The 25,084-nt window shown below is 26.4% G+C and overlaps 1 protein-coding gene across 3 annotated transcripts in view; it reads left to right on the top strand.

Moving 5' to 3' along the window:
- LOC129957697 (serine/threonine-protein phosphatase 4 regulatory subunit 3-like) overlaps positions 1-22,937 on the top strand; it is a 31,988-nt gene extending 9,051 nt beyond the window's left edge. For 2 of the 3 annotated variants that reach the window (XM_056070158.1, XM_056070156.1), the window contains 14 exons: positions 4,499-5,122; positions 10,492-10,641; positions 11,537-11,581; positions 11,703-11,822; positions 12,074-12,148; positions 12,430-12,484; positions 12,573-12,649; positions 12,971-13,064; positions 18,949-19,107; positions 19,262-19,431; positions 20,519-20,661; positions 20,755-20,933; positions 21,747-21,898; positions 22,466-22,937. In XM_056070158.1, the coding sequence (XP_055926133.1) occupies positions 4,499-5,122; positions 10,492-10,641; positions 11,537-11,581; positions 11,703-11,822; positions 12,074-12,148; positions 12,430-12,484; positions 12,573-12,649; positions 12,971-13,064; positions 18,949-19,107; positions 19,262-19,431; positions 20,519-20,661; positions 20,755-20,933; positions 21,747-21,898; positions 22,466-22,570 (2,148 nt within the window). In that variant the 3' untranslated portion in view covers positions 22,571-22,937. The remainder of the gene's footprint in view (positions 1-4,498; positions 5,123-10,491; positions 10,642-11,536; positions 11,582-11,702; positions 11,823-12,073; positions 12,149-12,429; positions 12,485-12,572; positions 12,650-12,970; positions 13,065-18,948; positions 19,108-19,261; positions 19,432-20,518; positions 20,662-20,754; positions 20,934-21,746; positions 21,899-22,465) is intronic. The other variant, XM_056070157.1, reaches the window with a different exon arrangement.
- Positions 22,938-25,084: the final 2,147 nt, after the last annotated feature.

Here is a 25,084-nt window from a genome sequence, read left to right as displayed (position 1 = left end):
GTTTCTTTTACACCACTTCAATTACTTTAGGTAGCTATGTTGATAAAAAACATGTAGCCTTATCTATCAACATTTAGGGCATTGACATTTTAATTGTCTTTTAAAGTACATTTCATTGTGACACTCTCTCTAGCTAAAGGAAATATTTGTGGCAAGTTATGCTTCTTTGTTTTAAAAAAAAAGGTGGAAGTGGCACTAAGATTACAACCATCTGTGATTCATTTAAGGGATTTAAAAGCTGTCAATTATGACCTGAAAGATTAATGCTATAGTGGACGATGACAAGGATTGATATAGATCTTGTTAAGGACATGTTCAGTTAAACTATGTGATAGAATGCGCATGAGGTATTGAATATCATTAACATTCTTAGGACACTGATACATAATAACCTGATAGGATGAGATATGTGAAATCAGCATGAATGGATTCCACATCTGTTGATGTCTCAATGTGCGATTTGCTTACCCAGCAACATGAAAAAGAACGTTTCTTAACACTTTCAACGCTACCGACGAGATATCTCATCTTTCAGATACTTTCAATTACAGGTTTCTGTGGTCTAAAATTTGTCTCTTATGCCAGTTTAGATAGATAGGTTGAACTTTCTAATACATATCTGAAGAATACCTTTACTTTTTTTCATTTATTTTTTGTATAAAAAATGTCAACAGCCAGAAGAATTGATGTTTGACTTTTCATGGAGTTTTTATCTAATTCATCCTTATTGATGAATGTGTTAAAGATACTTGTCACTAGAGATGAATTTTGTATTAACATGTGCATCAGGAACAAACTTGGTTTAAGGACTATAGATTTTGACTGTTGTAAAACCTGTTTCTCCCAAAAAATTTATTGCCCATTTGGTAAGACTGGAAAGATGTAGTCTAATACAAGTTCCTTCCTCAGGTGGAAGTCATCAATACTGCTAAGTACTGCAATCAGTCTTATAAATTAAAAACCATCTTAGCAAAAAAAAAAAAAAAAAAAGCAAGCTATGAAGGCATTTTTTTAATCATGGCATACAAAACTGCATTTGCATGGGCTGCAAATTAATCGTTGTTACATTTTGATGAAGATTTTCTGCTGCATCTCCTTTACTCTCCAGATCTTGTTATATCCAATTGTTTTTTGTTCGTATCATAAAAATATTATCACAGTTACTTGCAAAAATTATCAAAAGTTTCCATTCCATAAGGGAAAAGGGGGTGAGGGGTACCTGAGATATGAGGATGAGAAGCTTCTAGCATGGTGATTGGTTCTCACCATCCAGATGGGGTGCAGAAGTGGTGGGGATCAGCTACCTCCTACAATGATGGAATGTGCTTTCCATGGGAAAGGTTGTACCTTAGTCATTGATTAATTACCCTTAGGAACTCAACCTTAGCTCCCACCAATACTCTGCGATCCAGTTATTCATATTTAATTCTTATGCTTTATATTTAAGTGGAACGGAGTAGCCAAGCCGTAGTTATGAACTTGTGGTAAAATTAACTTGTTGGCTAACTTGTAGCTTTTGGTAAATTCAGGGGTGTTTGTGCTCCGGGGAAACCCCGGAATTCCGGGGATTTTGAACTTCGATACCCGGAAATTCCGGGGATCGTCGTTCAAAAGGAAGTAGGAATAATAATGAATTATTTATTTTGATCTGGGTAATTTTGTTTGCTTTGAAAGCAGAAAACGCAAGGTCAGTGTGTGTGGTGAAAACTTTTCCTTTCTTTCTCCAAAGGCAGTGATAATGCGTGAAAAGGGGAAAAAAAACTTCTTTTTTGTTCTTTCCTTATTGCGAGTTATGACTCATTCCCCCGGTTCTCGGACATTCTCTTCTGGATTCTTTCGGCGCGGCAGAAAAAAAAGGGAGAGACTTCGTTCGACCAGATGTGCGATCACGTGACCTGGTTCAAAGGTCTTAATTTTGCAAAATTAATGGTTATTAATTTTGCAAAAAAAGTAATTCATTGAACTTTTATAATTAGGTCATTCAATACTTCATAATCGTAATTTTTCATTTCTCCCCCCCCCCTTCTCGAAACTCCAAAATGTCGGTAGTAAGTCCGTAAAAGTTTCCGGGGATTTTTTGGGGTCCCACAAACACCCCTGTAAATTCTAACAATTTAAGAAAGGGGTGGGTAATGAGGCTTTCTGATCAATGGAAGAACAGGATAGAGAGGACAGAGATTAATTCATATTTAATACAGTAAATCAATCTTAAACAACAAATTGTGGAAAATCATGTATAAAAAAGGAAAGAAACTTATGGGGTACCCTAAATAAATTAATCATTTTTACAAATTGTTGATAGTTTATATGTGCATCCAAAATTAACATTATCTTTAAACTGTAAGTAAAAGTAAGAATGAATAAAATTATTTTTTCCTAATAGTTATTGTCACCTATACTTGTATGAAATCAATATTTTTTACAATTAAGTAGGCTTATAGTTAATTTGGGATATTTTACAATTTTTTAAAATTAATTAGCCATATATATATACATATATTTAAAAAATAAGAATAAGCATATTTAAGAAAAAAAATTATCTAAAAATTTTTTATGAAGAGATTTTAAATTTGGTTTTACAAATTTCAATTTTTTAAATATATAACTATCTGTAGACTTTTGGGACGAAAGTGTAAAAGTTTCTTTATGATGTCCAGTGTTTTAAAAGTTTCTGAATTCAAAAATTTCAATGAAAATACTCATATTAAATTCTTGCTACTAACAGTACATTAATGCAAATTTTCTTGACCTTAACATCCCAAATATGTTATATCCCGATTTTCTTGCTGTTTATTTTGTCATAAATATGCAATAAGTTTTCATTATCAGTTTATGATAATTGTGCCTATTAAACTGTGTTACACATAGATGAATTATTTTATAATTTTTTTTTTTTTTTTTTTAATTTTCAAATGCATGTTTCCATTTTTAAAGAAAAGCTGAAAAAACTAACTAAATTTTATGTTTGCCAAATGTTTCAAGATATATACCGATAAATAACCCGTATATTATTCCACATTCACAATTTTTTTACAGAAAAGTTTTTTTTAAATTTAATTTTTTTTTAATTTAATTTTTTTTAAAATTTCACTTTATTTATTTGACAGTTTATATCTTATTTAAATAATGAAACATTTGGATTCTATTTATATGCAGATTTCCTCCTTAAAATTCTGATAGCTTTTTTTTTTTTTTTTTTTTTAAAGTTAATAAACAATTGATTTAAGTTTTTTTTCCCATCTTCCCATTTAATTATGGAGATAATTAAAGCTATACTTGATTTAAAATTATTTCTCTGATTCAGAGTGGATAGTTAATGTAGCGTTAAATTTACTATTTTATGCATTTTTTATTTCTAAAAATACTTTTAAATGGATAAATTTTAAAACATAATCATTTAGATTGTTAAAAAATGGTAATGTGTGAGATTAAATAGAATTCAGACAGTTATTTTAGTTTGTGATGATTCTTTTATAAGCTATTTTTTAAAAATATTAGAGTTATTTTAATTCATATGATAATTGCAAGTTCATTTCTTCAAGTTTGTTTTTTAAATTTAAATTGCATTCAGGTTTTATTCAATTTTTTAACTGAGCAATTAAATTTAAATGAATGATTGTTTTCTGAATTATTATACATTTGTAACTCTTTTTAGAAATTTGAGTTAGAAATTAAATAATAATTTACTTAATGGAAATCACATTAATGATAAATCATTTCAAGAACTTGATCTACAGATTATTTTGAAATCATTCATTAAAAATATTATAATGTATAATACTTTTCTGTTAGTGCACAACAACCAGAATACATGTACATTCAAAATATTGTGTCTGTATTATCTATAAATTAACAACTAAGGAAAATATTGTATTTCTTTTACTTTTAACATTTTTTTTAAATTTAATTTCGCACCTATATTTTATTGACTTTAAGTCAGATAATGTTGTTTGCAATTTTTTTTTATTAAAAATGCAAATTGTGTGCACAAGTATATTATTTTTAGAAGACAATTTAATTTTAAACAATTCATGTCAAACTGTTAAAAAGCAAAAAAAAAAAAAAAAAAAATGTTATAATTATTTCTAAATTTATATCAATTAAATAAGAAATGATTCTTAAATTCAGTATGTTCCTAATTAAGAAATTTGCTGTTTACAATTATTTCAAAATCTAATATTTTAAATATCTCAATCACTTTTTGTGTAAATTTATTCGTTTTACAGTTCAATTATAATACACTTATTTTATTTCTCCATATTATGTTTAGTAACAATTCATTATTCTAGAAGTTTAACATTTTTTGTCTCAAGCCTGCATCATTTCTAAAAATTATTTCAAATATGTAATGAATAAAATAAAATAGTAAAATATCAGAATTATTTGATTTTTGTAATTAATATGTGATTAATATTTGCATTGTTTAATTTATGATGTTATGAAATTTGAAATTAAGTTAAATTTTTGAGTACTTATGATTGTTTCTCTTCTTCTCCAGGTTCAAGGAAAAGATCCTTCAGTGGATATAACGCAAGACTTAGTTGAAGAATCTGAAGATGAACGCTTTGAGGACGTATCCGATTCCGCCCCTCCAATTGAACTGCCTCCTTGTGAGCTTAGCAGGTTAGAGGAACTAACTGAAGTCATTAGCAGCTGTTTACCCTCACCTGCTCGGAGGGAAAAACTAGCAATTATTCTCGAGTCTGAGAATTATATAAAAAAACTTCTTAAACTATTCCATGTCTGTGAAGACCTAGATAATATAGAAGGACTACATCAACTATATGAAATTTTTAGGAATATATTTATGCTTAACAAGAACGCTTTGTTTGAAGTGATGTTTGCTGAGGACACGATATTTGACGTTGTGGGGGCACTAGAATATGACCCCTCAAGCCCTACTCCAAAGAGGCACAGGGACTTTTTGCGTAATGTTTCTCATTTCAAGGAAGTCATCCCCATCTCAAATCAGGAACTCATAGCAAAAATCCATCAGACATATCGCGTCCAGTACATTCAGGATGTGTGCTTTCCTACTCCTTCAGTCTTCGAAGAGAATATGCTGTCTACGCTTAGTTCTTTTATTTTCTTCAATAAGGTTGAAATAGTGTCTATGATTCAGGTAAGTAGCCTTTAGTTTTATATTTTAAAAAATTGATTGTTTAAAAATGATTTTTTATTTGATTTTTAAAACTTAATTATTAATTTATTTATTTGATTCTTCAAAATTATAAAATAATTTTTATTTCTAAATGACTTAAAAAGTATATAAAATTTGAGGTCCTGACAAAAAAAAAAAAAAAAATATCTTGTCTGTACATAACTGCTCTTCACTCATGATTTTAATTTCTGAAAATTATATTTGCATTTTTATTCAATTTATACTTTATTTTATACGTAATATTATGCAATTGTGAAAAATTTCACTGAAACAAATTTTCTATACTATTTTTATTCATTAAAATATTTAGTTGATATATAAAAGATTGTTTTCAAATATAAATATATATTAGTATTAGGAAATTTTTTTTGCAATTAAATTGATAAAAGCTGAAACATTGATTAAATCCATATATTTCTTTCAATTCTTTTTTAAAGTAGATATTATTTATTTTGGCATTTCTTTCATTTGAATTATGTTCTGAAATGTATAGTTTCATTAGAGAGAAATTTGAAAGAAGTGAATAGAGGATTAAAATAATGTCATTGTTGAAGTGTGAAATAAATTAGTAATATCTTCAAAATATCCGTGTTTTTTAATTTCAGTAGTTGCATGACTTTTGCATTTTTAAAAATATCTGATCTATTAATACATTTATTTTTAAATGTATTAATGTTTAAAATGTTTCTAAATGATAATTTCACATAAATTTTTTTCTCTTAATCTTTGTAATTCTAAGATTAAAATTCTTAACTTGTCTAAAATTATGAAAATTTGTGAGAAACTTCTATGAATTAAGCTGTATTTTTCAAGTCTGCCAGTAAAAAAATAACCTTAACTATTGATTTGATTTAAGAAGATGTTGTTGCATCATATATATTATTTTAGATGTTGAAGGTTTCAAAACACAAATTAGATTAATAAATTGTATAACATGATAATTAAATATATTATAAACTATTGGTGAGAAAATCAACTTTCCTTTCCCTTTTTAAACCTAATGATAGTGCTGTTTTGTTTTATTAGTGGTTCTTATAAAAATGTTTATATCATAATCATATTTATTGTTTATTGATTATGCATTTATGACAGCAAAAAGAAAGAAAAAAATCTCTTCTGTACATTTGTTTTTTAAATAAAATGTAAACAATTTTTATATTTTCTTAATCCTTCTACGTAACCAATTTTTTAAAAATTATATCAAGTAATTTTTCAGGTTGAGTTATTACTACGGCTAGCCTTAACATTGATTTTTTTTATTGCTGTGTAAATTTTAAAAAAATATGAAAAATTATGGATGCGTCCATTAAACTCTGTGACTGAAAGCCATTTTCAGATATGATGCATTTCTGCTTGATTCCATATTTCTCAATCTTTTCAGAATTGAATTTTATCATTCTTGCGATAAATTTTTCTTTTATGCAATGAATCTACAATTTTTTTTTGTCATGCATTTTGTGTATAAATATACCCATTTTATTGTTCAATTAATGAGATTTTATTTCTCAGTATTTATATTTAATACAGTTCATTATTTTGTGAAACCCGGTTTTAGTTTCAAGCTGTGTCATGTTTGCATTTTTTGCCCCAATGCATTTATTTGAAATTATTTATTATTAATTATTCTATTATTTATTCAGAAATTATTATTATTATTTATTCAGAAATTTTAAAGTTTGTGTGGCCAAAACTGCAAATAAGATTATTTTATAACTATAGATGCTTTATTTAAAAAAAAAAAAAAAATTCTAGTTTTTAATTTGAAGGAAAGCACTGATTTCTCTTTTTAGATAAATTTTTATTTGTATCAAAAATATGTTGTGCCTGAATAGGCTTCTGTCAGAATGGATCAATTTATTGCATATTCTGTGATCATGTTGACATTTTCTTGTAAGATATAGCGTTTTCTTATGATAATAAGTGCTTTGAAGAAAATTGGAAAATATTACCTTTGGGAAGAGCATTTTTATAAAAATATTCAAAATTATAGAAAAATTCCTTTTTTTTACATCCACATTTTCGAAACAGAAATGTTTTGAAATAAAGCAGATTCTTAATTACTTGTTAATAAATGGAATTTTTAAATTTCTATCATAGGTTACATTTCAAATTTGTTGAATATGTTAGAAATATAATTGTGTTAATTTATAATTTCTTATTAAATTTAAATAGAAGACCCTTTAATTATATGTATACTGTGTGTGGTCAAACATATTAAAAAAATTAATTACATATATAATTAGTTCAACATAATAATTAGTACTAAACTATTTTGCAGAACAAAACTTTGGAGTATATTTTTATATTATATAACATAGAAATGTAGCCCCCTCACTTGGATAATTTTTTTTTACAGTATTTTGTAATTTGAAAATTATAGATCAACTGTCTCTCTTTATATGCATATGTATAGTGAACTGTCTCTTTATATGCATATGTATAGTGAAGATAGATATAGGATTATGATTTTTGTTAAAGATATTAAAATATGTTAATTATAATTATAACAGTCATTTGACTCTTATTTTACGACCTAATTACTGATTAGATATATATTAATATACTAGTTATTAAATTTTATGGAAATGTAGCATACCTGACAGATACATACCTGACCTGATTTATATTTATCCATATTGATTCTGTGATACTTTTAAAAATAAATTTTCTCTGAATTATCACCCAGTTATTTGTTATAAAGTAACTGGATTAAAATGCATTATTGGTGTAATTTAAATCCCTTCTTAAAGTTTTGTTTACAAAATCCTTCAAAAGGAAATGAACCTTAAAGCCCTTTTTTATATATATAAATTTCTTTAATGTAATTTTGATACTGAGCCAAATTAAAATAGTTTGGTATCATTGTCAAATTTAAATTTTTCTTTGATAGTAGCTTACTAAATGTTGTAAGCCAGTTATTGACATCTTGAGAACATATGGCAAGTTTTTTTCAATATTTGGCTTAAAGTTGGTAAAAAATCAAATTTTGTACACTTTAAGTACTATTGAAAAGTGTGCTCAAATATATATTTAGTTTTTATAAAGCTTTTTTTGTAATTAGTTATTTTTAGCTGTGTTTATATATTTTATTGGATACAAAATTTATTCTGTTAGATCATGCTTTCCATGGCATTTATATGAAATTTATGTATGGAGCAAAAAGAAAATAGGAAGGATATAATTTTTTCCATTAAAATGCAATTGATTTAAAAACTATCTATTTCCTCAAGTTGTTAGAAAGACGTTTTTGTTTGCAGGCTATATGCCATGCTGATATTGATAAAGAATTGCATTTGATGAGAGGCATATTTAATTTAAATCTTGCTGGAAAAAATTGTGTAGAATATATTTTTAATAATAAAAATATATGCAATGATAGTTGTTATTGAAAAAAAATTTTTTAATTGACAAATGAAGTATAGTTGTTTGAAAAAATTTCATGTGGAATGTATGGTAAAAAGGGCGAGGCAGGGATAGAATGTTGTATATTAGAACTTGGTTTGAAGCTGACAAAGCTTCTATAAAAATTAAATGTAGGTAAAAATTAGAATCAAGAAAAACTGGATTTTACTGTGCAAATTAGAACAAATATAAAAATATTTTTATTTGTAGTTTAATTAGTATAACTACATGGGTGATATAGGAATTAAGTAAAAAAAATTATATCCACCTCTAGCTTTAGTGATATCATGTAAGCATTTAGTACAGATTCCATTAATTTAGAACATGAATATTTAGCATAGCATGTCATCAAAAGAGTTATACTTTTATTGACCATTATCAGTTATTTTTCTTGTGGGTGAGCTATTCATATTACACACTTCTTCGTAATGCTTCACAAATTTTTTATGAGATCTGCATCTGGATAATTAATAGGTCAGTTTATTTTTTTTAAAGAAAAAGCTTTGAATTAAGGCAGGGGAAAAGATCGTGTTGAGATATACCTTCACTACTAGTAAATGTTTGCATGAAAGATACAATCTTGTCACCTAGTATTGAAATTTATTTTTTGAAATTAATTATTCCATCAACTGGCACTTTTAAGTTCTTCAGATCTAAAATAATTTCCACGCATGCACTTTTTATATTGCCTAATTGTTAAGATATTCATTAATAAATTCTCAAGAACTTCACTTGACATGTTGATTGCAACCCTTGCACAAAAATGTATTTTGTCTCTGTATTGAACTTTATTCAAGTCTTGTGCATTCTAGGACTGCTATTTTCTCACCTAATACAAATGTTGCCACTTTATTGCAATTATTTATAACTTTTATGAATTGATGTTCTTGTCCAACTCTGCTTTATGAGTCAGCACTCGCACCAGAGGCCGATAATTCCCTCTGAAGATCTGTACATGTCTAGAAAGGAAAATTTTACTATTTTGATCAAGAAATTTGCTTCAATCTTTTGTTTGTGTCCACATTTTATCCCAGACTTATATTTCCAATTAATAATTTAGGAAATACTAGATTTTTCCAATTACTTCAGTAATATCCTTCATAGTGATACAGATATGCTGATTTGAGGTAACAATTCTAGTACTTCCTCTGGCATATGATATCTGTTATTTTGTGATGAGAAAAATAAAATTTATTCACTTGACCACTTGCAACAACAATTTAAATATAATTGATGTGAAAATGCTCCACATATGATGATTGCATAATCAGATTAGTTTACATAAGTCAGAGTGAATATCGCTTCTTAACAAAATACAGTTTTAATTTGTTTGAGGTTGGAAATCCTTGTAAAAAGACAATATTTAAGAAAAATTAATCTTGTCCAAACTAATTTGCACAGTGCTTTTAAAGGTATTGGAGAATTGTGATTGATGAAACAAAATGATATTTGAAATAAAAAGGCTGTAAAAATTTATTTTTACTAACTAACATTTATTCACATGCTATAATTGTGAATGAAAGATGTAGACATTTATTAAATGAAAATAGTTGAAATGAAAAAATTTTAATCTGGTTTTTAGTTTTGATTTAAAAATTATATTCTTATTTTAATATATTTGCAAATAGAAAATTAAAAGGACTAAATAAATTTTTAAAAAATTGTTTCAGTTTTCTATACTGTGGATTATATTTGTGAATTTTATAAAAGATAGGCATATTAAGCATTTATATATTTCTTTTCCCCAAGCTCCATTGATTTTTAAAAGTTTTAATCTATCTGTTTTTTGTGCAATTTTTAATCATAATTAATATGTTCTTGCATAGATTAGTTCTTCTTAGACTTTAGCACCATTCATATATGAAAAATATTTTTCTTTTCTCAAAATGAAATCTGTATGCCCTTTTTTTATTTATTTATTTTTATAGGATGATCCCAAATATTTATCAGAATTGTTTGCTCAGTTAACTGATGAGTCTACAGATGATCAGAAAAGGAAAGAACTTATCTTATTTCTCAAAGAATACTGTATGTTTTCTCAGACATTACAACCACAAAGCAGGGAATCCTTTTTTAAGGTATATTTATTATATTTTTAGTTGTATTTGTTTTAAAATCATTAGAATTATTAACATTTTCTTAATTGTTAACAAATTTTAAAAAATGATATAGTCAGTAGATATATTTTTTATATACTAAAAACTTTATATTAAAAATGGGTATATAGCTTTTTGATATAGTTAGTTTGCTAATTTTTATTATAATAAAAATTCCAAATATATCTAAAATAGACTTTGAATTGAGTTTTATTGATATTATGTTAATATATTTTCCAAGTTTTCTGTAAAAGACTTTTCATCTTATGATGCTAGAATCAGTTACCTTTGTTTGACCTCTTGATTAAAATCTCATTCTTTTCCACTTCTAAAATTGGATCATTCATGATTGCAGCAGGGAACATGCAAATCATAGATGAATCACCATGGCGGGAAATTATGTACTTCCCTGATGTTTTCTTTTATTTGTTTATTATTTTTTTTAGTTAGGTGTTAACATAAATTCCTTTTACTGGACCAATCTCCTTTTAAAATATCTGTAGAGCTTAAGCCCTTTTTATTGGGATTGTATCAATTAATTACCTCTTTTTAATAGTGAAATTCTTTTATTATCCTAAATACTGTAGTTTTTTCAAAGAAACAAATGGATGTTTTTACACATTTTGTTTTTACAGTGTATTTCATTTATTAGTCTTTAACTTTAATCAGGTCGATCTCGTCTCTGACTGAGACTTAAAATTATGAAGTCCGTTCTAAAATAGCCCTAGTTTCTTTAAAAATGGGATGTTGATATAACTTAACTATAACTTGAATAACATTCCATTCTGAAAATTATTCTTCAATCTTTTTCATCTGTATTAAGTTACCAATATGCTGAGATAGTTCTTTTGAAATTTTGTATTTTCTTATTTTCCAGACATTGTCTACTCTTGGAGTTTTACAAGCATTAGAAATAACTCTGGTAAGTTATATTTTTTCTGTTTTCAGTAGTTTCTCTTACAATGCATAGAATAATGTTAGCCAATTATTTAGTTGAAAAGTTTCAAGATTTTATTAATTTTTAAATTTTTTTTAAAATGTAGAGTATGAGCGACCCAGCTATCAAGTCAGCATCAACAGATATATTATCGTACATTGTGGATTTTAATCCGTCCATGGTCCGTGAATATGCTTTACAGCAGTCGAACAAACTAATGGAAGAAGTAAGTTTAGTCTGTTGTAAATAAATTTTTGTTGCATGTTAAAAACTTGCTATGTAGCACAGTAATTAACATAAATGTTAAGCTTTAGCAATCATTGAATTTTTATTAAAAACTTATTTTTGATTTTTATGCTCTTGCTGAAATGCATTATTCAGAAATTATTGCTTTCAATTAAAAGAATTTTAATTGAAAGCAATAAATGCTAACTTTTTATTTAGAAAATTAAATTTTTAAAACATTTTTTATGGCAGATGGCGCCTAAGAAAGGAAATAGCCGACAAGGTGCCTGGAATCAACCTCCAGACGACCCTAATGAAAATATATCTGTAAGTTTTATGTTATAATTAAATTTATATCATTTTTATCTACTAATTGATCAATATAACAAATAAAGCACAATATTATTTGTGAATAAAATGCAATGAAGTAATTGTGAAAATTTTAACTTGTTGATAGTTGAAAATATTTTTTTAAATTTAATATTGAATTAAACATGAAGTTTAGAAGTGTGATATTGTTTTTATTCATTTTTATAATTGCATTTTTCTTTCTTTTTAATTTTATCTTGATCTTAACAATATATATATCATGTGAAATTTTCTTATAGGATCACTTCCTTATAACTGTTATTATTGAACAGATGATTAGTGATACTGATCCAGGTAAGATTTATTTATTAAGTACCTATTCATTGCAGTGCCTTTTGTTTTTTAATTTTATGTACTTGATCATATTATTTTTATTTCACAGAAATGGGTGGAGCCGTACATCTCTGCGGCATACTAAAAATTTTACTTGATCCAGAAAATATGTTAGCAAATGTAAATGTAAGTATTTGTTTCTCTTTTCAAACCATTACAATCATGTTTTATTTGCTTTAAAAGTGGCATTGGTGAATTGTTTGATAAAGCACTAAATCAGCATAATTTTTATATCTACTTTTTATGTAATCACATTGATATAGTGATAAACCTTTAATAAAGATATTTGGCTTGTGATGCTGCGTGTGTGTGTGTGGGAGAGAGAGTTTGTGTGTGTGTAAATTTCCTTAAATTTTGGTACCTATTTATAACTAATGTGCGCTATAAAAGTGCAAAATGGAGTTATTAAACAGTTTTAATAATTATTTGCCTTATTTTATCTTTCAGAAATCCGATTTTCTCAACTATTTTTACAAGTGCTGTATGCATGTCCTGATTGCTCCAGTCTTGGCAATTACAGCTGAGGACAAGCCCAGCAAAGGTAAATGATTTTTAATGACCTATTTATTTCTTTATTTTGTTTTTTGATTTGAAAATATTAGTTTTTTTTAAATTAATAGTTTTTTTTATAATGTCAAGTAATATAGACTAATAATTGGATTTTGTTTGTCTTATGTTACTATTTCTTTTTATTCATTCTTTAACAAATTGCATGCTTCAGCTCATTTAGAGAATATTTCTGAAATAAAATAAAATGAAGTGTTCTCATAAATATTATTATATATAATTTTATCCTAATTGCATTTTTATGATATAATAGATATGTATTGAAATCTTTTTACCAAGATTTTATTTGATGCAATTTATTATGCTATTTTTAAAGGTTTTAACTTTAATTACAGAAATTTTGATTGTAGTCATTTTATGTTCTTTTAGCATATAATTTCTTGATAAAACCAATTAAATTTTTTTTCTCAAATTAGAATTAATTTACACCTAGAAGCTGTTTAAATAATTTAAACTATTTGTTTCTTAAATTTTGAGTTCGAATTATACCATATTAGCATTATGAATAAGAACAAATAATGATTCAAGGTAGTAAAGTCATTCATCATTTTTGTTACCTAAAAAATTTTATTATTCCCCCCCCCCCCCAATTCTTACTGGGAAAGAACTGTTTCTTGTTGTAGAACTTTATAGTTATTAAGGACAATCTAAAATATTTGACATCAGTGATATGGTTTTCAAAATTATTTGATATAAGGCAGAGGGAAAGAACACTTTGATTTCAATTTCAGTGAAAAAAATATTCATGGAGGATAAATTTTTTTTGTGAATTTGTGCTGAGGTTCATTAAAGATAGTATAAAAGGAATTTTCAAGGATGCATTGGTGTTTGTGTAAAGGTTCAAAAGCAGTATATTGTAATTTTCCAGGGGTGTTTGTGCTCCGGGGAAACCCCGGAATTCCGGGGATTTTGAACTTCGATACCCGGAAGTTTCGGGGATCGTCGTTCAAAAGGAAGTAGGAATAATAATGAATATTTATTTTGATCTGGGTAATTTTGTTTGCTTTGAAAGCAGAAAATGCAAGGTCAGTGTGTGTGGTGAAAACTTTTCCTTTCTTTCTCCAAAGGCAGTAATAATGCGTGAAAAGGGGGAAAAACTTCTTTTTTGTTCTTTCCTTATTGCGAGTTATGACTCATTCCCCCGGTTCTCGGACATTCTCTTCTGGATTCTTTTCGGCAAGTAGGCGCGGCAGAAAAAAAAGGGAGAGACTTCGTTCGACCAGATGTGCGATCACGTGACCTGGGTTCAAAGGTCTTAATTTTGCAAAAAAAGTAATTCATTGAACTTTTATAATTAGGTCATTCAATACTTCATAATCGTAATTTTTCATTTCTCCCTCCCCCCCTTCTCGAAACTCCAAAATGTCAATAGTAAGTCCGTAAAAGTTTCCGGGGATTTTTTGGGGTCCCACAAACACCCCTGATTTTCTAAATCTGAAATATTCCAGAAAGCTCATTATTAAACTTCAGAAGTAATAAGCACAAGCTGAAATTTACTTTTTGCATGATTGTTGCTGGATATATAAATACAGATTCAAAATTTTTGGTTATGTTTTTTTTTTTTTTTTGCATCAAAGCTAACATATTCAGCATTGATGTTGTCCATCTAAATTGATTAATAATTTGTTGAAAATACAGATTTTTATTGTTATAAAAGTTGGACTTAATTTTTTGGTAATGATAGTTTACACCTTTTTTTTCTTTACGTCAAACCGAAAATAATTCTTTTGTTTTAAAATAGAAAACATTGTGCAGACATCAAATTAAAATTTAAAAATACATATTTAAAATTAATTTTTTAAAAAAAAAATTCTGTAAGAAATTTTTTATAAAACAGAAATTTTTCTTAGAAAATACTGAAGCCTTTGTATGCATTTTTTTCAAAGGTGTTTAATTTTTCCAACCAACCCTGATTTTTATATGCTGTATACAAATGCTCTAATGTTCAAAATTTTAAGAGAAATATTTGATTAATTAATTTTTTATAAATAATTGCCCAGTAAAAATATTTATTGGAAGTTGAAAAGTATCTTGCTATGCTATTCACTGATCAAATTAATTTTGTAAAGATGTGTGTTTTATCAGATGCATACTAATTTCTGAATGAAACAATATAAATTCTATATGAAAGTATTTTAAATTTTTCAGATGAAGTCTAAATAAAATGCAAAAACCCTTTAACAAGTAATCGAATTGGGTAATGTAACATTATTCAAGAATCACTTAACCCTTTGACATGCGGTGGTTTCACAGTGAAACCACTACTTTCTAAAAATTATTTCTAAACGTGCTGTGGTTTCTGTTCGAAACCAAAGGTTCTAAAATAATGTTATAGCTTTAATAATTGTCTGTAGATGTCAGCACGCTAGTTAATATCCCTTTTGCGTACAGAAAAATACATCATTTTAAAATCTTTTTCTTAATATTTTCAATTAATTTTTTTTTATCAAGCAAAAAAATAAACAAATTCAAAATGCCTTCATAAATTTGTTGTATGAAAGCTGTCTACAACATACACATTTTTTTCAAATCAAATCGTAAAAGAAAAGTTCTTCATACTTGATGTCTTTTTGGGTGGTATCAGAGACATACCACCGCTCACCTATGGCATGAGATTTTCTACCACTTGAAATGTGGTAGCGAAACCAATCTATTTTCCTTCCCCTGACTCTCTTAGTCAAGTGGTTCATAATTTATGCGTATTTTGCTATGAGTTTTGTGGGGAAGGGATTTATTTATATTTGAGTATGGTTTATACGAATAGGATGGTTGAAATTTTCACTTCTCAATTGCCTTCTTGTATTAGCAAGCATCCATATTATGGGGATGTTAAATATATTTTCTAATATATTATAATTTTCTTAATTTTTAAATGTTTAATTTAAATATTATGTTTCTTCATAACTTGAATATAGTGTTGATTGTATTTAAAGTCTAAATGCAACTTAAAAAACTTGCAATTATTAGCTTTATTTGAGAATTACTTGTTATTTATTTATTTTGCATGTTGTGAGATTGTATTAGTTTTCATTAATAATATTGTATATTTTAGCATTTCCATTAAAAAATAATGAGTAATTATGTTACAAAACGAATTAAAATGTATTTATTAGTGGTAAGAAAAATGTCGTAGGTGAGCAGTGGTACTCAAGTGCCCCCCCCCCCTCTTTCGTGGTGCAGTTCATTATAATTTTCTTTAAATGTATTTTCTTTTTCTTTAGACCCTAAACGGATAAATTAATTGCATAATTTTTAAAAATTCAGAAAATTTATATTTGTGCACTTCAAAGGGGTTATTAAGGTTTGCTCCAAAGGGAAATGATTTTTTTTTTTTTTTTTTTTACATTTAGTATATCTTCTCTGCTACCATCATGTTTACTTCAAAAGATTTTTATTTGTTTTGATTAATTTAAAAACAGTCAAAGGTGAATGTCCATAATTCTGAAATTAACAGGAAATTCAAGAATTCCAACTTCCAGCAAATCTGTGCATCAATTGTCTATACATTTTAAAATAATAGACCATTATTATATCCATTTGCACATGGTTATGTATTCATTCCATATATTTGGTGAAATTGAAAGTGGCAAAGAAGGCTTTTCCTTTAAGGATTTTAATATTTAAATTTTTTTCTGATGAAACTCCAAATATTAAAATTATGTGTGTGTGCATATATATATATATATATCTTTTTGGTGATATGCAGTTCTTCCAAATTAGATTTGTTATAAAATATAGTTAGGAATTCTATAAATTAAAGTAAAAAAAAAATTATGTAAAATTTTATTATTTTGTTGGATCGTAAAGATATTTGTTGTGGTTTGCTAATTTAAAAAATAAGTGGTTGTTCTCACTTTGAGCCCTAGAATTACCGAATTTTGATTTGCAGATTTATATAATAAATGTACATTTGCATACTGTTGAGAATTCTCATCAAAAATATTACCTGTACACACTATATAGTTTAAGATCATTCCAATCAATACTACCAGTGTTTTTGAGATATATATATATGTATATATATATATATTATTAGTGTTGCATACTTGATAACAAGTTATTCATCCCTGTTGTTTGAAGAATTAAACAAATAACCTATTAAAATATTTAGAATTTTAGAAAAACTCTCTTTTCTGTTAATTTCTCAATGATAAAATGAATTGAATTTACTAAGGGCCAAATATATAGCTTTCAATAAAAGCATTCTCTGCAAGAATTACTTTTTTTTTTTCTGTTTTAATATAAATATATTCTTGCATCTTATACATATTGGTCAAGTCATCAACTTAAAGATTAATGAACAATTAAATAATTTTTTAAATTTTTCATTTTTCTAGTTTTAACCTAATTTTAATGATTAACATTATCTGAAAGAGAATAAGAATTTTTGCTTGCCTTTGTTTGAATCTTGTCATATTTTAGATTACAAAACTTTAAAGTTGATATAAATCTTCAAATAAAATACTGATATATGGGAGGGGGAAACCCTTCTAATCTTATAAAAATTCTTTTATAACATGCGATTTTACATTGACTAATAAGATGATATTTTTCAGTGAATTTTTTTCAAATCAGTTATGTTTACCTAATATTCAAGTATAAAATAATGAAAGCACAAAATATACATTTTTAAGCTTTTGATCCATTTTGTAAGTATTAAAAAAACTATTTTTGGCCTATAATTTTTTTAAAAACACAGCTTCTATGTTTATATTTAGGGAAATTTGATATAATACATTTCACTAAATTTGTATTCACATGAAAGTTGATGCATAGATACATCATCAGTGGGACCTCCTGCACTCTACCATCATTAATTTTACTTACAATTCTTCAACAACCTTAGTTTACTGTTCGTTTTCTCATTGAAAGTCTTGATAGTTCCTGTTCTTAATTGTTAAATTAAATACCTGCTTTAAAAATATCAAATTTTATTTAATAGTTTAAATTTATCATCAAAGATCATCTCCTCTCCAACTATCTTCACTTCCACATTCAAAAAATATTACAAAATAAAATTAAAGTATATCAACTTAGTGATTGAACAGATTTTGCCACTTTTCTTCACCCATTTTTCTAAAATAGCTAATAAATTAAAATGCTTTATCATTATTATTTTATTATAATTTAAAACAGCACTTTTGTTTCTATAATATGTATTTCATCAAAATTAGCTGACCCGACTATATTAATACCTTTAATTTGGAGGTCAAAGATAGCTATTAATTAATAAGATTTACTTATCAACTCAATCAACTTTGATGTCCTTATCTTATCATAAAAATAGTATATTTAAATATAATTACAAAATTATAGATAAAAGTAGTTAATTATATATGGATAGTAATAAGTGAGCATTTTTATTTGTTAGCTATTGCATAACTGTAAAAATTATCCAAATACTGAAGCTTTTGGTCCATTGAACTGCATGAAATTACAGAATGTTTTGACTTATAATTTTTTAAATTAATTCTGAACTTATAGTAATTTAAAATGGAATATTAATAAGTGAAACTATTATAATGATTGAAATATTCAATATTAAAAATTTTCCAACTTTTTCTATTTTTTAAACTTTATCATAATCTTTTTTTTTTTTTTTTTTTTTTTACTGCTTTAATAGCTGAATAATAACTTATAATTTCTGCTGTAGTCTATGAGGTCTAGATTCTCTTAGTGTTATACAATTTTAATAACTAATGGAAAATACTTGCAACGAATGAAGTGTTTTAAATAAAGGAATAGCATTTTGTTCATTTTTCTGCTCTTAGTTTTAAATGAGTAAATATATCTTGAATTTCAAATGTTTTAAAAGTTCTGTACTGTTATAACTAAAATGTTTATTTATTTTCTTGCAGAAGACAACCAAACTGCACAACTGATGGGCTTAATATTAGAACTGTTGTCATTCTGCGTGGAACATCATACTTATCATGTTAAGAATTATGTAATGAATAGAAATCTACTGAGTAAAATATTAGTATTGATGAAATCCAAGCATACATTCCTTGCTTTATGTAAGCTATATTTTATTAATTTGTATTAATAATTTGTAATAATATTTATTTATCATATTTGATGAAATATATATGTTTTTAAAGATTTTAAACATGTAAATGAATATATTTTGACTTTTCAGCAATGTAAATATTACTATTTTTGATATTTCAGGTGCTCTTAGATTTATGCGCAAAATTATAGGCATGAAAGATGAATTCTATAATCGTTACATAATTAGTGGAAATCTATTTCAGCCTGTTGTTGAAGCTTTTAAAAGGAACAATGGTAGATATAATCTTCTAGATTCTGCCATAGTAGAGATGTTTGAATTCATTAAAGTGGTAAGTTTTACTTTGTTATATTTGTAAAATTTATATAATTGGGGGTCAGTTCTGACACTATTAACTTTTATGTCCTTAGCTGATAGCTAATTATAATTAATTGTTATGCTTATAGTTATTTCTGTTTCATTTAGCCATGATATACACATCTAAAATTCACTTTAACATTACTTTTTTTTGTGTTTGTGTGTGGCTTCATTAGAAACTCATGTGTAAATACTTCCAAATATTGAGAGCTAATTTGAATTATGAGGTTAATAATTTGTTGCTAATTTCACACAAATGTAAAGTTGAATATTATTTATAAGGAAGTTTCAGCTCTTAATATTTAAGCTAAATTCCTTAAAAGAAAGAATTATTCCTTTTTCTTTTTTTTTTAATTTTAATTTTCAACCACTGTTACTTCTAAAAAAAATTGCAAAACTCATTTTAATTTAAAATGTGTCATGAATGTAGGAAAATTCAAGTCAAGGTAAAGGAATGACAAAGAATTCTGGAAATATTCTCATTCTTCCAACTTCTATCTTTTAATTTGATAAGAATCGCCAAAAAAGTGTGAAGTTACTGAAACAAACAGTATTCCAACATGGGAGGAGAGGAAAGAAGGGGAAAAAAAACCACTAAATGCTCAAGGGAAAAAGTTGTATTTGGAAGTTGCACAAATATCAATTAATATTAAAAATAATATTTCTTGAAGAATTTTGATTTTTGTTAGTATTTGAAAATGACTTAACATTTCAAGTTTGCTTAAAATATTAGCATTGGTTAAATCCATGAAAACCAATAATGTACATTTGTTTCTTAAAATACCTTTGTACTGTATTATTTTGCATGAATATACTGTATCAGATTAAATGGGAAAAGGAGGTAGCATATTCTTTTAATCATAAAAATGAATTAATCTGTGCTTTAATATAATTTGTTATTGAGAGTATTTTCTTATAACCAGGAAGATACATTGCTTTATATTCTCTTCCCCATTTTTGGCATGTCTTAGAAATTATTTGGTATTTATTGTTCTGCTCTTGATAATATTGGATGTAATAAGGTGGATATTGCATTAAGTTTCCATAATAATTTTGCCTAGGAGGATATTAAAACACTCTGCAGCCACGTAGTTGAACGTTATGGAAAGTTACTCGACAAAGTGGACTATGTGCAAACATTCAAATCTCTAAGGTTGCGATATGAGCAATACCTTGATAGGAAAGATAGATCCTCTGTTGATAAGTATGTATTTGAAATATAATTTCCATATATGTTTATATATTGTTTGGTTGTGTAAATGCTCAGAAATTAAAAAAATTGTTTTTGTATTTTTAGTGTTTCTTTGATAATGAGGAACAGCAGGTACAGGCGTGATCCAAGACAGTTAGAAGAAGATGAAGAAATGTGGTTTAATGATGATGATGAAATTGAAGATGAAGAGCCAATTAATGAAAATAAAGATTTAGATGATGAATTTGATCAAATAGGACTGGGGAAAATCTTGGATAAACGAGGTATGTCTATATTTTAAAACTTATTTCTCCACTGTTAGTTAAAATTACAAGGAATGCTGTATATTGTTTTTTTAATGGTAGTATCATTTCTTAAATCATATTAAAGTTAAATATGCGCATCTTTTTTATATCTTAATATTTAGAACTGCTAGTGCTTTTAACTATTTCCTTATTTGATTTTTTTTATCATTTTAAAGAACGACTTTAATAAATGATTTCATACTAATTCTTGTAATTCAGTATAATACCAACATGTATTTTAATACAATTAATATATTTTTATACCATTTTTTAACTTATTAATCTTTTATTTAATGATACTTGAAAGTTCTTATATCTTCATTATGATTGCTTTTTCTAATGATATTTAAAAGAGCACAAAAAAGCATAACCAATAGCAAGCAGATAATATCTGTAAGTAGAAACTAAAAATCTTTATTAATTAGTTTTTTCTGCTCTTTTATGGGCTTATTTTGCATCCAAACTGGATGCAAAAATAAAATTGAAAAATTGATGGTAAGGTAATTTGATAAATGAAGAATTGAGTTTTTGTCTTGAAATTACTGAAATTATGTTTTGTTTCTAAAAGTAAAATTATACTAAGAAATGTTAATAATTAATTAATGATAAACATTTCATTGAAAAAGTACAAATTTTAGGCAGCAAACAAATTGACTGTTATATGTTCATCATGTATGAGTTTTCTTTGGTTCTTGAATTTAATGAAGAAATTATAAAGTATTTGGTAATTGTAATGAGTATCAGCGAATTGTACTTAAAGAATATCTAAGAGATAATTTTTTTACTTTTTAGCTCGGGAAGCAGAAGGTAAAGAAAATGTTAAAAATGTTCCGCTCAGATCATTTTCACCTGTAATGAATAACAGAAGGAGCAATAGCCCATCCAGTATAACACCACCTGCAAGTCCAACAGTGGAAGTAAAAACTCCACAGTTAACAAGAAAGGTATTGTATATTATTACTGTTGGGTAATTGTAGCAGAAAATGTAACTTTGTTTTCAAAGTCATTACTATATAAATTTATAACATTTTGAAGCACCATTTAAAAGATTCTCTGCCGTTATTTTAGTTATATTATTGAATTCAGTTTTCCAAAAATACATCTAGCTACTTATCCCCACTTTATATATATAAAGAGAACAAATTATTCACATGGAAATTTTTGTACTTCAAAAAATTCTTATCATGTTTGTCGAACATAGATTTCAAGAGTGGGTGGACAGCTGAGATTTCGTCTTGTTATTTGACTACAGTTTTAAAATTCTGAAGTCATCTCAAAAAAGTACTTGTATAATTTCAAAATGGAACATTAATCTTATTGTAATTTTTAGTATTCATTTAATCAGCTTTTCCTTCCTGCAAAATTTCTGTAGAATTGAAGATCTGATCAAATAGGTTAAGAATTTCATTGGTTAATTGATGAAATTTACACTTTATTGATAATATGACTTAAAAATATATTAATTCTTTAATCAATTTGTTTGTAATTTATCACATTTTTTTTTTTTTCAGGGAGGATTAGTTGATTACCCAGATGAAGATTCTGAAGAAGAAGATGACGATGATGAAGAAACTAACAGCACACCACCAACAAAACGTCTACGAGTGTCATCATAGCATATTTTTTAAAATTCGCACTTCACCGACGGCGCTGTACAAAAGGGTTCTCAGTTTTTAATCACCACAATTTCAATCTACCACAAGAAAATTCCACACCACTGCCCCCTTATTTTCATTGTCAGCTGCCATCTGTGCCTGTCAGTCCACTGACATTATTCATTGGTAAATTCTGTGGAACAATTTTTCAAAGGGGGGGAGCATTTAATTGTCATTCACTAGACAGAATTTTATCTTGTTAAGAGAAAAAAATTCCATATTTGTTTTGAACTGAATTATTTACTTGCTGTATGTATGCCAGTGGAAGGGTCTAATTTCTAAATTTGTCATCTTGATTTGTTGGAAGGAAAAAAAAAAAAAAAAAGAACAGTTGGAAAATATTGAAAATTAAAAAGCATAGTCACAAAAATTATGCTTATTTATTAAAGAGCATATTTTTCTTTTGATCGTTGCATTGTCTTTAGTTAGCCAACTGAATGTATATTTATAAGACATGACAGTGCAATGATGGAAAGTTGTATTTAAAATCTCATTTTGTTTGGTTAATAAAGAAAACAATTGTTTAATGAGAAAAATGTGTACTATTAGTTTGATCTTCCATACAGTGTAATAAGTAATTTCTGTTTAGGTAATTGAAGCCAGTTTGAGCAGAAAGCTACCTCCTTAAGCTCAGTGTAAAAAGAATAATTTAAATAAAAAGCCCTATGTCCAGCAAGATATTTTTATACACTTCTGCTAACCATCATGTCGCAATATTACGTAATTCACTTAAGTGTAGAATTATGTATCATATATGTTACAAGTGTTTTTTTCCCCAATTAATAAATTTAAGTTATGCAAATGCAGAACCTGATTGATTAATGGACGTTAATTCAAACGTCATTGTTTACTTTTCTCATTGTATGAGATTGTACAGTGCTTCATCTGCAGTCAAATACATATGTAAATTAAAACAGCTGTTTTCATAGATGGTACACTTCTAGAACATCATCAGACACTGATTAACATGTACATAGACTATGTATGATGTTTTTATTAAAATGGTCATTAGAAAATGTGTGTGAAGGCAGTACCATGCATTTAAAAATGCATGTTGTAAATGTTTGTTCTTCCATATAATTGTCCTGTTATATATATAAATATATAAAATTTAATCTATATATATGTAATTAGTTCCATTGGAAATAAATTCAGATACCAGGAATTATATGTACTTTAAAAGGGAACATATTAATTTAATTTTTTTTGAGAAATTAAAATAAATATTAAAAGACAATCATCCCGATTGGATCCAGTTGGATTTTTAATATTTGTTTTCAAAAAATTCCTGAATTTTACCCAAGAGCCCACTGAAATTATTATATATTTATTGTTTTTGTTCAAAAATTTAAATATTTATCTTTGAAAAAAATCCAAATTGGGGACTAGTCTAATAATGAAATTCTTTGAAAATATGAGCTAAAAGAATCTTTTGAAGAATCGAAATTTTTGATAAGTATATAAAGGGAAAATATGTATTTCAGCACATATTAGTGTGTTAATATTTTCACTTGATTAATTTTTCTGTATGAACCTGCTACACTTGTAATATTTTAACAATAACATCATACTTACTGTTAGACACTTTGTACAGAGAAATAAAAGTTTTCTCTTTCTGAATAATTAATTTATTGAATAAACATGAAACTCTAAGCTTTAAAATAATTTTATATTAAATTCTTTTTTCTTTCATTTAAAAAGAAAAAAAAATGTTTTCTACCTTTGAGCATAATAATATTTTGGATGAAAAAATATTATTAAAAATTTTACACAAGAACCATATCTACTCTTATACTTTATAAGAAATGTATCTGGAAGATAATTCTATTAATGCTGTATGTGTATGTAGAATATATACATAAATCTTTTCTGAAATGTAAAAATATGCATTTTATTTGACTGACTAATAAAATTACACGAGCTTGAAAAGGATTTTTAAATGTTTAAAATACATTAATAGGAATCAAAATATTTATTTTATTGATTTTTTTTTTCTGGTGAAATGTGGAAAAAAAATTAAGTTATATTTTGACTGCTGAGTATTGCTTTCCGTGACTGAAATTCAGTGCAGTGAGATGTTGTTATTTTGTGTAATTTAGCGTTTTACTTTGTGCTATATATAATATGTACAAATTAAATCAAACTTTTTTAATGAACATTAAAATTTATTCAAGCATTTTTTTGTTTGTCAGTAACTATTACATTAATATTCCCAACATAAATTTTTATTTGCCAAGGTATTTCTTTTTAGCATTTCATGCTTCAAAATAAACAACCAATTTTCAAAATAAAAAAATTTATTTTTAATTCTTAGCATTATGAAAATAACATTGGAATTTATATGAAGTGAAGGGAACACATTTGCAATTCTTATCGTACACAACATGTACAAACATTTCATTAAACTTTTAAAGGAATTTTGCAGTTTCATTCTAAAAAAATATATATATTTTATTTGATTTATATTTTGCAGAT

This window comes from Argiope bruennichi, chromosome 11 (genome assembly GCF_947563725.1).
Source record: "Argiope bruennichi chromosome 11, qqArgBrue1.1, whole genome shotgun sequence".
NCBI lineage: Eukaryota > Metazoa > Arthropoda > Arachnida > Araneae > Araneidae > Argiope > Argiope bruennichi.
Note: the sequence above shows the minus strand (reverse complement) of the source record. Positions and strands in the feature narration are given on the sequence as shown.